The sequence below is a fragment of the Choloepus didactylus genome, chromosome 15 (genome assembly GCF_015220235.1).
Source record: "Choloepus didactylus isolate mChoDid1 chromosome 15, mChoDid1.pri, whole genome shotgun sequence".
Classification (NCBI taxonomy): domain Eukaryota; kingdom Metazoa; phylum Chordata; class Mammalia; order Pilosa; family Megalonychidae; genus Choloepus; species Choloepus didactylus.
In genome coordinates, this window is record NC_051321.1 from 7749171 (window position 1) to 7762470 (window position 13300).

The 13300-nt window shown below is 40.7% G+C and overlaps 1 protein-coding gene across 1 annotated transcript; it reads left to right on the forward strand.

The window, feature by feature from the left end:
- Window positions 1-1224: 1224 nt before the first annotated feature.
- On the forward strand, window positions 1225-11572 carry TEX36 (testis expressed 36). The gene is made up of 4 exons (XM_037803869.1): window positions 1225-1275; window positions 6436-6567; window positions 7279-7359; window positions 11276-11572. The coding sequence occupies exons 1-4, from the start codon at window positions 1225-1227 to the stop codon at window positions 11570-11572; spliced, it is 561 nt and encodes a 186-aa protein (XP_037659797.1).
- The last annotated feature ends 1728 nt before the right edge of the window (window positions 11573-13300 follow it).

Genomic DNA, 13300 nt, shown 5'->3' on the forward strand with positions numbered 1-13300 from the left:
TGTTTGTGAGCTCTTTTATAGAACTCCAGTGATTAAATCAAGACCCACCCCGAATGGACAGGGTCCATATCTTCATGGAAATAATTTAATCAAATTTTTCGCCCACAGTTGATTGAGTCACATCTCCATGGAAACACTCACTCAAAAGATTCCAACCTAATCAACACTAATACATCTGTCCCCACAATACTGCATTAAAGAATATGAAATTTGGGGGACATACTATATCCAAACTGGCACAGATGTCTACTCTTATTCTTATATGGAATAGGATAAGAGCAAAGTCAGAGCATTTAAAAAGTGGAAAGAGAATCAGAAAGCATGTTGCTGAGTAGAAGAAGAGAGGCAGGACTTGTGTGTCCAGGCCCAGAAAGAAAGATGAGATGTTAGAAGCAAACTTTGCAACTTTGGGGAGTCCAGGTGATCCTTGGCAAGGCTCATGGACCCCAGAGCAGCCACATGGACTTAGCTTGACTTCCAGCTCCCCATTGGCTGTGGGATCCTTCCTGGATCTAATTTCCTCATTTGTAAATGCTGAATAAGCAAAATAAAATATGTGAAAGTGTTTAGCTTAGCACAGCACCTGGCATTTAATAATCACTTATAAATGTTCATCCTTACTGACATGACCCAGTCATGTGCCAGTTAGGGGAGAGCTCCAGTGAGGGAGTTCTCCTGCCATTGAGTCTGGGTGGGGACAACAAGGTAGCTATGAGGGAACCTGGGGACCCGGGTCCAGGCTCGGTTGAGCCACAGATGTAGATAAGGGCATCCCCCAGTGTGGGATGCAACCTTCTTCTCTGAAAACTAAGAGGTTAGGACAGATGGTTGCTGTGGAGACACCAATTCAAATATCATGGGTTCTGGGATTTAGAGGGTGTGAAAAGTTTGCCATTACCCCAGAGTAATCTTGTCATTACCTGTGTGACTCGATCAGTTCTCTCTGGGTCTGGGGGCTCTCCGCTGCACACATGGGGAGCAGCCACTGCGGGAACCAGTGACAGTCCTCCTCAGGGGCCAGAAGACCCAAACTCCTCTGCCCATTGTGATGGGTGAGCTCTGATTCCATGACAACAATGGACACTTGCAGGATTCCCTTCCTGGTGGAAGGCTGAGAATGAAAGATCAGGAGCAAGGAGGAGAGTCTTCCCGGATGTGTGGAGCTTATGAGGCTATGGAGGGGTAAGGGAGCTGACCTCAGCAACCTTCAGCTTCCTGGAGAGAATGCCCAAGGGAAGACACTTCAACCCACCTTTAGACGATGATGGAAGATGGGTAAGAAAGCTGGTGCCCTCTATTACCTTCCTCATGCCACCTGGGTGTGCTCAAGCCCAGAGCCGAGTTCAAATCCTGCTTCTGCTACATGCTGCAGCATCACCTTAGGCAATTTCTTTGCATGGCCTCAGTTCCTTCATCTGCAAAATGGGACTCTCATAGGGTTCTTGGGAGGAGTAAATGAAATTACCCATGTAAAATACTCAGCACATCAGCACTTTGTAAATGCCCACCAGGCGGTAATTCGTGCCTGCTCTACTTTTTCTTTTTTCCATGATGTATATTTTCTGACATACTGGATAACTTATCATGTTTATTGTCTATCTCTCCCTGCTAGAATATAGGCCTAACAGGGACTGGGATCTTTGTCTTTTTTACTCACTGATGTATCCAAGTGCCTAGAACAGGATCTGGCACACAGGTAGTGCTTAATAATGTTTGTTGAATGAATTAATATTGTCTTAGGAACCTCTAAACAAACTTCTGCTGGCTCACAATCTGCTTCCCTTAGCCCCACCAGACTGTGGCATGGGAAGAGTCCAGAAATGCAATGTTTACCCATTTTGATCATTTAAGAGCTTCCCCTTTGCAGCTTCACACACTTCCCCAGACCCCTTTCATCTGATATTGCTAACAAAACCCAGCAAGAGTTACCACTCTTCTAGCATCTTCAAGAAGCATTTGCATCACCCCTAATAGTGAGGTCCTGCTCTTGTTGTACCCAAGTGCTTCTCTTGTTTGGTCTCTGGTATATATGTCTCTTGCATTGACAAGTGTTTTTCATTTCTATTTTGTACTATTTCTTCACAAAAGGAATGTCAAGGAGAACGCCAGCAGTAGCCTGTCACCTGTCCCTGCCCTAATACTCACAATGAGAGACATCAGGGAAAACCATGGTGATAATTTCTCTTAGGGCAGCAATACATAGAAAACGGTTTTAAAAAGAATTGTGTTCGATTAAAATAAAAATGGAGGGCAACTTGGCAAATTTGTGTCTGAAAGCTTTACCTACATGGGCACATCCTTGGCTAAGCAGTTTACTGTTTCAATATCTCAACTTATGGATCTGTAAAATGGGAGCAATAACATACAAAGTTGGAGGGCTCTTATGTGGACTGATGAGACAATTAACACAAACATACTTAGTGAAATGTAGGGGCACATGGCAACTGCTCAATACTTTCAATACCTGTTAACTTTAACATATTTGTACATTCTTTTTTATATACCCTGCCTCATTCCATAAAGATTTAAAGTGATGTGTGGAAAATATACACAATAATATTATACAATAAATAAAATAAGAATTCAGAATAAGTTTAAATATGCTTAGAATAAGGGGCCAAGACTGGGAAAATATATAAAATTGATCTATAGGCCATAATGGTCTATGTGGTGGCTATTTGGGCATGAAATTTTACTGAGTTCCCTGACAGCCAAAGTAAAATGGAAACATATCAACTACATAACTCTAATTGTCCATGAAGATATATTATGTTTCTCCTACTAAACAAAGTGACACATCCTCTTTCTATTCCAATAATATCAGTTAGGACTGTGTTTGATTGAACATTATAAAAAGCTGGCTACAGTGTCTTAAGCAAATAGAAATTAACATTTCTCCACAAACAATAAATCCAGTGATAGGTGATCCAAGGCTGCTCAAGGGAATTATCAGATGCTCAAGTTCTTTTTATCTTTCTGCTCTATCATCCTTAATGTGGGGCTATTCCACATCCAGGCAGTGAATCCACAAACCAGGCAGGAGGACAAGAGGAAGGTAAAAAGACAAGAGGACAGAAGGCATCTGCCCATTCTTACTGGGAAAATAACAGCTTTCTTGGGAGCCCCTCCTCATAGACTTCTGCTTCAGTCTCATGGGTCGTGTGGCTAACTTAGCTGCAAGGGAGTCTGGGGAGGTGTTAATTAGCCAGCCACATCACCACCCTAGACAAATAAGAAAGGGAGAAGGACTATTCCATGGGTGCCTCCTGTCCTTACTGAGATCCCGGAACGTAACCCAGGGCCTGGGTCTCTGTGGAGAGAGAATGCCCTCCAAGTTTGCCTTAGGCCCTTTCTGCTGCCAGCACTTAAGACCATAAAAAGAATAGTGCTGATCATGAAGTTTCCCAGAGTAACTTGTCGACCAGTTGGGGAAATTAAAGAAATTGTTGGCTTTGAGTCAGCAGCTGCCCATTTGGGAGGCCAGTAATTGCCACGTTAGAGGTGACAGTCATTTTGCAGTTGACCTTGCTAGTTGTATTCTGGCTGTTACTGGGTAGGAAAGGCTTTTTTCTGCACACTTCCATCTTCCTATTTAGTATTTCAGTCATTGAGTGATTGAATGCAGCAAAAATTTCACCACCAACCAGTTAAAAAGCTCTGTGTCATGGTTATGCCATCTAACAGAGGGTTTATTTCACAGCTATCATGTTATAGCCATTAAATATATATTTTAAAAGAGTGAAATTAAAATGCTGGAGCTTTTTTTTTTTTTTTTTTTTTTCTTAACACACTCATTTAATTCATAGACTTGCAGAAATACAAATGAACTCAGGTCAGTTGTCATTTTTCTGGTGGGAGGGATTCTTTTGATGTTAGAAAAGCCCCCACCCCACTCACCCCCACCTGATTTTCCTCCACATCCTAAAGAGTCATTGTCTCTGCCAGATTGGAGGAAGGAAGAAGGGAAGGGTTATTAGACTGGAAGCCCTTTGTATTGTTTTATACTTCTTTTTAAAAATAACTATTAAAAATTAAAAAAAAAACGATATAATATGAGTAAATTATAAATATATACATTGACTTTGAAAATTTTCTAGAATGTATTGCTGAGACAAGCAAGATGCAAAGCAGTAAGTATAATAGGATTCAATTTTTGTAAAGCAATATAAAACCCTTCTGCATGTCTAGGTGTTTGTAGATGATTATATGAGCACTCACTTGTGAATATTGTTATCTGGGTGGCCGTGGGGAGCAGGGGAACAAGAAAGGAAGAGAGAAGGTAACATAAGTAACCGTTCAATAAAAAAGTATTCATATTTTTTAAGAGCACATTTTAAAATAATATGATCCCATGTATGCAACGCTTGTGTGTGTGTGTCTGTGTGTGTATGTATACAGGGATATAAGGAAAAGATGGTCACCAAAGAGTTAATGGGAAAGGGTGCTAGGATTTAAGGTGATTTTTCCCTCCTTCCTTATGCGGGTCTATTACAGTTTGAATTCTTTTAAACCATGAGCTTGTATTGCAACTCTCATCAGGAACAAATGCAATTATTTTTGTGGTGGAAAAGACAATGTAACACACAGACTTAGTTGAGAAACATTTAAATGGTGTGAAAGGATAGATGGTGGGAAGAAAGTCTTCCCCGTTCTCTGCCCCCTCCCCCCCCCAGAGGCCAGCCCTGTTACGGGTTTCCAGCAAACCCTTCCCAAGAGTCTAGCGCTTAAAGGCAGGTCCTTTGGGGTGGTTGTTTCGTTTCGTTTGATCCTCGTTCTTCGTTCCCATTCTCTTCACCCCGCAGGCAGCCATGCATATGTGTTGAATGGGGATTCTTCTACTTGGATGCATTCTTGTACACAATGTATTGTTGTTTCCTGTGCATGGATTATTTATTTACATAAATAGTTCTGGGTCATAGATCTCATTCCATTTCTTTCTTTCCTTCTTTTCCCATTCAGCACTGTGTCTTAAAGATCTATCCATTGCTGTGTGCTTCTCGCCACTGCAGAGAACCTTCCAAGCATTCCTTTCCCTGCCTTTTTACATAAATGGTAACATACTAAACACACTCCCTTGCATGGACATGAAACAAGTGCCATCCGAATATAGAGTTATGGTGCAACTTGAGAAGGACTAGAGGGAGAATAGCAGCGTTGGCGAATATCAGTATACTCCAAAGGAGAAGGAAAGAGGCAGTGGAATGGGTTTGGGGATGGGGTGACAGCTGTGAGCAAAAGCAGAACCTGCTAACAGAGATTGAGCATTTCCAGAGGGCCTGCATCGTCTCTTTTGACCAAATCTGGCTTATCATTATTATTTCCATTTTGAAGACAGGGAAACCAAGGCTTGGAGAAGTTCAGCCTCTTGTATAAGGTTCATTTAGTAAGAGAGTGACTGGGATGGACCCAAGACCTCCGAGCCCAACTGCCATATTATGCTTCCTCTCCATGTGGGAATTTCCCCTACAAGTCCTTGTCTTTTGTTTGTGTTTCAGTTCCCACCCATTTTTCTCTCCCAAAGAGCCCTACAGGTTTTCAAATCTCACTTTGTTGGGGTGGCTTTCAAGGGGTGCCATTCAAATGAATTTGGGGTGAGCCTCAGGGATGACACACTTGGTCTCAGCGCCCCAGCCGGGGGGTCCTTGGCTGCAGAGAGCTGCCTCCCCCGGTGTCGCACCCTCTTCCAGGGGCAGTCCATATCCGAAAACTGATGGACTGAGGGGACAAAGGCGGGTCCCTCGCCCCAGCCCAGGAAGCTCTGAAGGGCCGGCCTAGCTCCAGGGGTCCCCGCGGGCCTTGGTTGGGACCACGTCTCTGCTCGCCTCCTCTTCTGTGGGCTCAGCCTCCTTCCCCTCTCCTTGGGTTTGCTCTCAAGGACACTCTCAAATTACCTTCGTTTTCCTCACATTTTTCCTTCATGTCCTTTGACTCCACCTTCCACCTTTTATTTTCTCCTAGACTTTTCCCTCCGTTGATGGCACATGTTGTCAGTGGAGAGGCAAAGGACCCTGACTCCTCGCCTTCCTCACGGCTGAGGGCCCCTCACACCCGCGAAGCCGGACGTCATCTCACCCCTGCAGACCTGGCTGCGTCCCAGAAGGAGGGTCTCAAATATCACATTTCTGCCTTTGCAGAGTCCTGTGTGCTCACTCTCAGAGGGCACGCCTGCCTCGCCAGGCCGCGGAGACATGCCCAGGCTCCCGCGCAGCAGGGGTGGCCCCGTAACCTGAAACAACCAACGGTGAAGGCTCGGGGCCATGGCAATATTTTTTTGTCTTAGAAAGGATACTTTACAATTACAAAAATTATGCCATTTCCATAGAATGCCAGAAGCACCCAGATTGCATGTTAATCACTTTGTGGAGGAAGCCCTGATACTTGGCTCATAGATGCAGATGCGTCTGGTTTTAATCAAGACCTCTGTTGTTTTTCCAGTTCCCTCACATTGGACTAACACAAAAGACACCCGAATCCGTCACGAGTGCCATGCTGAAAGAGTCCCACGTTCCCCATCTGATCTGCCAAGTGGAAGAGAAGCTACCGCCAATATACAAGGTCCGGGAGAAGGTGAGTCGAGGGCACTGGGCCACAGGGAAATGTCCCCGTGGTCCCCAAAGCAGGTGGCACCACTGGTATTTGGGGCCAGATAACACTCTGTGAGGAACTGCTCATTTGCCACACCCAGGCCCCCAAATGCTTGTGGCACCCCCCACTCATACCCTGACCTTTGGGAAGAATCCCCAATACTCTTCAGAAGGAGGAGCTTCCTGGTCCAGAGGATCAAACTAGGCTTCTCAAAGGACAAGAAGTGACACCTTTAGTTACATAGTTCGCTAACACACAAGTCCTGCCTCCCGGCCAATTTATAAGCAACACACACCCACATGCCTCACCTGTGACCTGGGGCCATGGCTCTCTTCTAGGATCCTTATGGGTCAAACAAAGGTGTTGGCCTCCATGATGTGCAAAGTCCTTTCCAGCTTTTGCTTCCCTGAGCCTGTAAACTTTTCCTTCCCTGCCTCCAAATAAGGTGTTTTGAAAGAGAATTTTTATGGTTTCAGAAAGTTGGCAATAAGACTGAGTTTCAAAGCCTTGAGCTGACATGGACAACTATGACCTCACGGTTATATGCTCTTTCTTCCTTCTCTGGCGGGGGATTTAATTTTTTTTCTCAGGTCACTTCGCCACATCAGTTTTCCTTGAGAACAGTATCCCAGTTCCGAATGCATTCTGGAGTTTGATGTGTGCCTTTTCGTCTCTCTCTTTGCTCTTTTCCAGCAAGCAGTAAATAACAACTTCCCCTTCTCCGTACATGACAATCGGCACACCTTTCAGAACATTGGGTGCTACTTTGACTCCGTGAGTATTTCTTTACAAATTGCTAGTGAATCTGGGAGCAACAGCAGGGCTTTTGATTTCTTGAGGCACATTGGAAACGGAGGACTGACCTCAAAAATGGAATGAGGTCAAGATTAAACAAGGTCTGAAACACACCTCACAAGGGGTTACAAAAAATGCATGAAGCATCCAAAGTTCCATGTGCTGCAGCTTCCAAAGTCAGCACCAGCCTTCTGCCTCAGTTTCTGTGCTTGTCATGCTTCCCAAACAGCCTCCCCGTAGGATTTGTCAGGTGGAGGAAGGAACTGCCTATGTGTGACTCTGGACGACAGCGGCAGAACCCACAAAGAGGGCTGCAGGGAGTGGGAGCTAATATAACATAAGGGAGGACTAAATAACTGGAGTTGCTGAGTTCCATGTCATTAGAGAATACAAATTCTGATAACATTTGTTAGTGGTGGTGAACACAGCACTGCAATAGAAATACAACATCAGCCACATATATGATCTTCAATTTTCTAGGAGCCACATTAAGAGTAGTAAAAGGAAACAGGTGAAATTAATTTTGATAATATTTATGTAACCCACTATTTCCCCCAAATATCATTTCAATGTGTAATTAATATAAAAATTATTAATGAGAGTTACATTCCCTTTTCCACACAAAGTCTTTGAAATCCAGTTTGTATTTTGCATTTATGGCACATCTCAATTTCCAGTGCTCAAAAGCCACATGGCTAGTGGCCACCAAACTGGACAGCGGAGGCCTAACCCAGGGAAAGGGCTGCGTCTGGTGGCCTCTGAGATTACTTTATGAACCTGAACATCGACGATGACGATGAGGTTAATGATTTATTGAGAATTTGCCATGTGTCGTCCGCAGTTCATATTAACTCATTCAATCCTCACAAGCAGCCCCATAAGACAATTACTCTTCTCTTCACCTTTTCCAGAGATGAGGAAACCAAGAACTGAAACATTAAACAAAGTGCCCACAGTCACCCTTTCCTCTGGGCTACAATGTCTAAGATAAATCGAAGTGGCCTAACCTAAAAAAATCTGTTTTCCTCTGACAGTGTTGGATAAACAACCAGAATATCTGCTCTGCTTGCCTCTCCAAACAGAATGGTTAAAATTGTTTTCTCAATTACCACAGGAACATATGTTCTTTTAAAAAGTCAAACACTATAAAGTTATAAAAAGTAAAAATAAAATTCACACCCTTCTTTTTTCTTCCTCACAATCTTACTTTGAAGACCTACTGCTGATAACGGTTTGGTGGGTAAAATTTAAGATTTTTTTTTGTTTTTTTGCAATTAGCATGCAAACACGTGCACATAAATGTATATCTTTTAAATTACATGAACGGGATTGTACTACCTGTATTTTTAAAATGGCATTATCCTTGTCTTACAGCAAACATTGGAAGCTAGCCAACTTTCTTTATGTTCTGGAATAGTTTAATAACAAGAGGATTTTCAGTTTCATGAAGTTTAGATAGAATTTGCCCATAAAATTTTTTGGGTTCAATATATCTTTTTAAAAGCAAAATTTTACTACCTTTTCAGTTTCTCCCTTGATTATTAAACTACTTACACTTTCTCCCTTTTCTTGAGTAGATTTTGCTGATATGTGCTTGCCTAAAATTTATCCAGTTCACTTCAAATTTATTTGTATTTTGTCTTCCTTTTTTTTCTTTTTTCAGTTGAATGTTTGGTTCATATTCTGCAATTTTTAAAGTGAATTCGTTTAAGACTATGACTATCCCTCTGACTATTGCTTTGGCTACAGCCCAAAGGTTTTTCTAACTACGGTCTCATTGTCATTTGTTTCCAAATAATCTATGATTTAATTTCCCTTTTAACTAAAAAAAAATTTAAAAGAATATTCTGAAAAAGATTTAGAAGTTTGTCCTTTGGTTGCTACTATCTAGTTTAGTGAATTTTTAGATTATCTACTTATTATTAATGTTTAGTTTTATGGGTTATTGCAAGTTTTATAGATTGTAGTCTGTGATTTCTACCTTTTGTATTATAGAGGTTACCTTTGTTATCTAATACATGATTAATTTTAACATGTGCTTCATGGGTATTTAAAAAGAATACACATTTCCCACATCTTGAGTACAAAGCTCTATTTATATTTTAAAATTTGGGGCTGTTAATTATGTTATTAAATTCCTTCACATCCTTTTCTTAAATTTTATCTTGATATATTTCTCCTAAGATACTTTCTTTAATTTCTAAAAATGTTTTGTCCTCTATAGTTTAATACTATATCTTCCTGCAGAAAAATTCATAATTGTATTATCTTCTTGGAGGCTTGTGTCATTTTGCAATATAAAGTATCCCTCTCTATATCTTTGTATGCTTTAATGTTTCTTGCCCTGAATACTACGCTGTTTGATAGTAGTGTTGCTTCTGTTACTTTCTTTCTGCTAACATTTGTTCTTTGTATCATGGCCTATCTTGTTGTCTTCATACTTTTTAATCTCTTTCTTTGGGGTTGATGTGTTACAAACAGAGTTGAGCATAGTTTTAAAATATCTAAGAATCGTAATTTCTTTATATGAAATTTTTTTGCTTGTATTTCTATCATCTCATTTTATGTGTTCTATTTATCAAGTTTGCATGTTATTTTTTTTTTCTCTCCTGACTTTGCTAGGTTGCTTGAATCTATTTGCTCACTCTGGTTTCTATTGATATTTGAAGTAAAATGTTTAAGAAATACATTAAAACTAATATTATTCTCTCAACAGAGAAGTTAATATTTACAGCTGTTCCCCAAGAATAAGGCAAAACCTCCCGAATGGTTCACCTTCCTCACTCCCTTCCTGCAGGCACTTGGTGGCACAGGCACACACCTCGACCCCAGAAGCTGCCGTCCACCTGTCCGAGGTGGCAGGACCCCCTGGGGTTCAAAGCCTTGGCCCTGACCTCCCTGTTTAAGTTGATTGAATTTCAGTTCCAGACTGGTGTTGTCTTCCTTTCTTTTTCTTATGAATTCTTACTTTGCAGCTTACTACTTTTCGTAGTCGGATGACCACAAGCCTTGGATTTAATTATAAATTGTGCTTGTTACTTTCTTGTAGCTATTTCCTCTATTCTCCTCATCCCTTCCTTTTATTTGCTTTACATTTTTCTGGAGTCTTCCTCAAGCCAGTCTTCAGAAAGAGTCCTTGGACAGTGCTCCCAGCATCTTCCTTTTGTCACTGCAGAGACACCCTCTGCCTTTCGTCCCTGCTCCATTGAGCTAGCCCTCCTGGCTTCCCCGCACGCTACCCACACAACTGCAAATGGTCCCACTCCACAAACCTTCCTAATTTGAGTGTGCCATCTGTTTCCTACTGGCCCTTATGAAGAGCCCCTCACTTCACATTGTGTCTATTTCCTTTTAATCTTTAGTCTAAGATTTTTTTTTCTTTTTCCATTATCACATAGTTGTGATCAAATCAAATGTATGATTTTGAATACATAGTGATTCTCAGGTCTACACAGAGGGTGCTGAAATTTAACAAGAAAGCTAAGGACACTGCTTCCTCCAGGGAGCCGTCAGGATGGGAAAGACTTCAGCCTCTTCAGACTTTGTGGGAGGGGCAGGCAGCCAGACCTGGGGAGCTGAGGGGAGCTCCGGGAGCACCCCGAATCAAGGCTGACTGACACGCTGCTTCTTGCTGTGCTCTCTCTGGTTCTGCCTTCCGTGTCCCTAGAAGTGCAGCCCCTTGATGGGACTGGAAGGCTGTGGAACAATAAGGAGACATCACCAGGAGTCTGTGTGTGTGGACCTGCAGCCACGAAAGGCTGGCAAAGGAGAACCCTTCTAACAATTGTCACTGGTGCATTTAAACGGAGGGTGTGATGTAGCTGGTTTCAATAAAGACCTCATCACTCTGTGTCCCCGAATGTTCCCCCCTAATCTTCCTGTGATTCTTCCCTAGGGCCTGGGACGTAAGAAGATCCCCCCGGAACAGAGGCAACAGGTTTCGAGAAATTTCAATCTTTGGGCATGTGACTATGTTCCATCTTGTCTTGATGGCTTTTCAAATAACCAAATATCATATGTCTATAAGGAAGCCATGGCGGTCCCATTTTTCAGACGCTTTCCAAGACATCATACTGAGATATGGAGCACTTTCAATTTTATTCCCGAGGGAAGCTATACAGAGTTTTTAAAAAAGAAGCCAAAAGTAAGGTTTGCTATTGACAAAAAGGCAAGTTCTCCACTGGAGCCCTAATTGTTCTGGAAGATTCTTGATGAGTTTTGTAATATTGGTACTTCATCGGACATTTCTATATAGACATTTATATCATTTGCAAAAATATATGTCTTCTGATCCAGCACTACCATTTGATGTAAGATTTGTTTTAGAATTAGAGATAAGAGACCACATGTACTTTAATTATGAGGGGAAGTTTTCTTGAAGTGACAGGTCAGATGATAAAATCATTTTACTGAGAAAGTGAAAAGGCAACAGATTATGTTACCACTCCCCATCTTTAAAATGTTTTTATGATTTGTAATAAGGTTGAAAAACATCTGATTCTTTATAAAATAAAGATACGCACATTTGTAAATAAATTTTTAAAAATTTGCCACATTTACTTTTGGGGAAATTTTTTAAAATAATATAATTAATATATGATTACATTTTCATTTTCAAATTTAAAATTTCACCACATCTCAAACCTTGTCCTGTCCCCACAAGTACATTATCCATTTGTTTTTTCTTGTGCATTTATAATCATATCCATGTGATAAATGCATAAATTTTTTTTTCATTTTTATAACTTTTATGTTGAAAATAATTTTAAAGTTATGGACAGTTACAAAAAATATATCATAATACAAAGAATTCCAATATACCCCTTACCCACGTACCCTATTTTGCCACATTTTTGTATAATTCTATCACTATCTGGTGTATCTATCCACCCCTTACCTATCTATATATCTAATTATGTATATACCTATTTTCAAAAATTTGATAGGAAGTTTCATACATCATAATCCTTAAACATGTCATACCTCTATGCATATTACTGACCCCACAGAAATAAAAAGGATCATAAGAGATTCTATGAAAATCAATATGCCAATAAATTGGACAAACTAAATGAAATGGACAAATTACTAGCAACACACAAAGAACCTATGCTGACCATACGACAAATAGAAGATCTCAACAGACCAAACCCAAGCAAAGAGATTGAATCAGTCATCAAAAATCTCCCAACTAAGAATAGCTCAGGATCAGATGTCTTCACAGGTGAACTCCACCATTTATTCCAAGAATTAATGCCAGTCATGTTCAAACCCTTCCAGAAAACTGAAGAGAATGGAACATCACCTAATTCACTGTACGAGGACAACATTACCCTAGTGCCAAAGCCACATAAAGATACTACAAGAAAATAAAATGAAACACAAATCTCTCTCATGACTACAGGTGCAAAGATCCCAAACAAAATAATTTTGTTGCAAATTGAATCCAACAGGGCATAAAAAAAAAAAAGATCAAGTGGATTTCATCCCAGGCATGCAAGACAGTCCAACATCAGAAAATCAAAGAATATAATGCACAACACTATCAAACAGAAGGGAAAAGACATGATCCTCTCAATGGATGCAGAAAATGCTTATGAGAAAATGCAGCATTTTTTTCTTTTCTTTTTTTTTTAGTGTATTTTCTTTTTTTTATTTTATTTTTTTTAATTGAGATATATTCACATACCACGCAGTCATACAAAACAAATCAAACTTTCGATTGTTCACAGTACCATTACATAGTTGTACATTCATCACCTAAATCAATCCCTGACACCTTCATTAGCACACACACAAAAATAACAAGAATAATAATTAGAGTGAAAAAGAGCAATTGAAGTAAAAAAGAACACTGGGTACCTTTGTCTGTTTCCTTCCCCTATTTTTCTACTCATCCATCCATAAACTAGACAAAGTG

What these genes read in the sequence shown, in the direction of transcription:
- TEX36 (XM_037803869.1), top strand. Translation starts at nt 1,225, where the DNA reads ATGCCCAAGGGAAGACACTTCAACCCACCTTTAGACGATGATGGAAGA. An exon ending in TAGACGATGATGGAAGATGG is followed by an intron (nt 1,276 to 6,435) that starts GTAAGAAAGCTG and finishes TTGTTTTTCCAG; the next exon opens with TTCCCTCACATTGGACTAAC. An exon ending in TATACAAGGTCCGGGAGAAG is followed by an intron (nt 6,568 to 7,278) that starts GTGAGTCGAGGG and finishes GCTCTTTTCCAG; the next exon opens with CAAGCAGTAAATAACAACTT.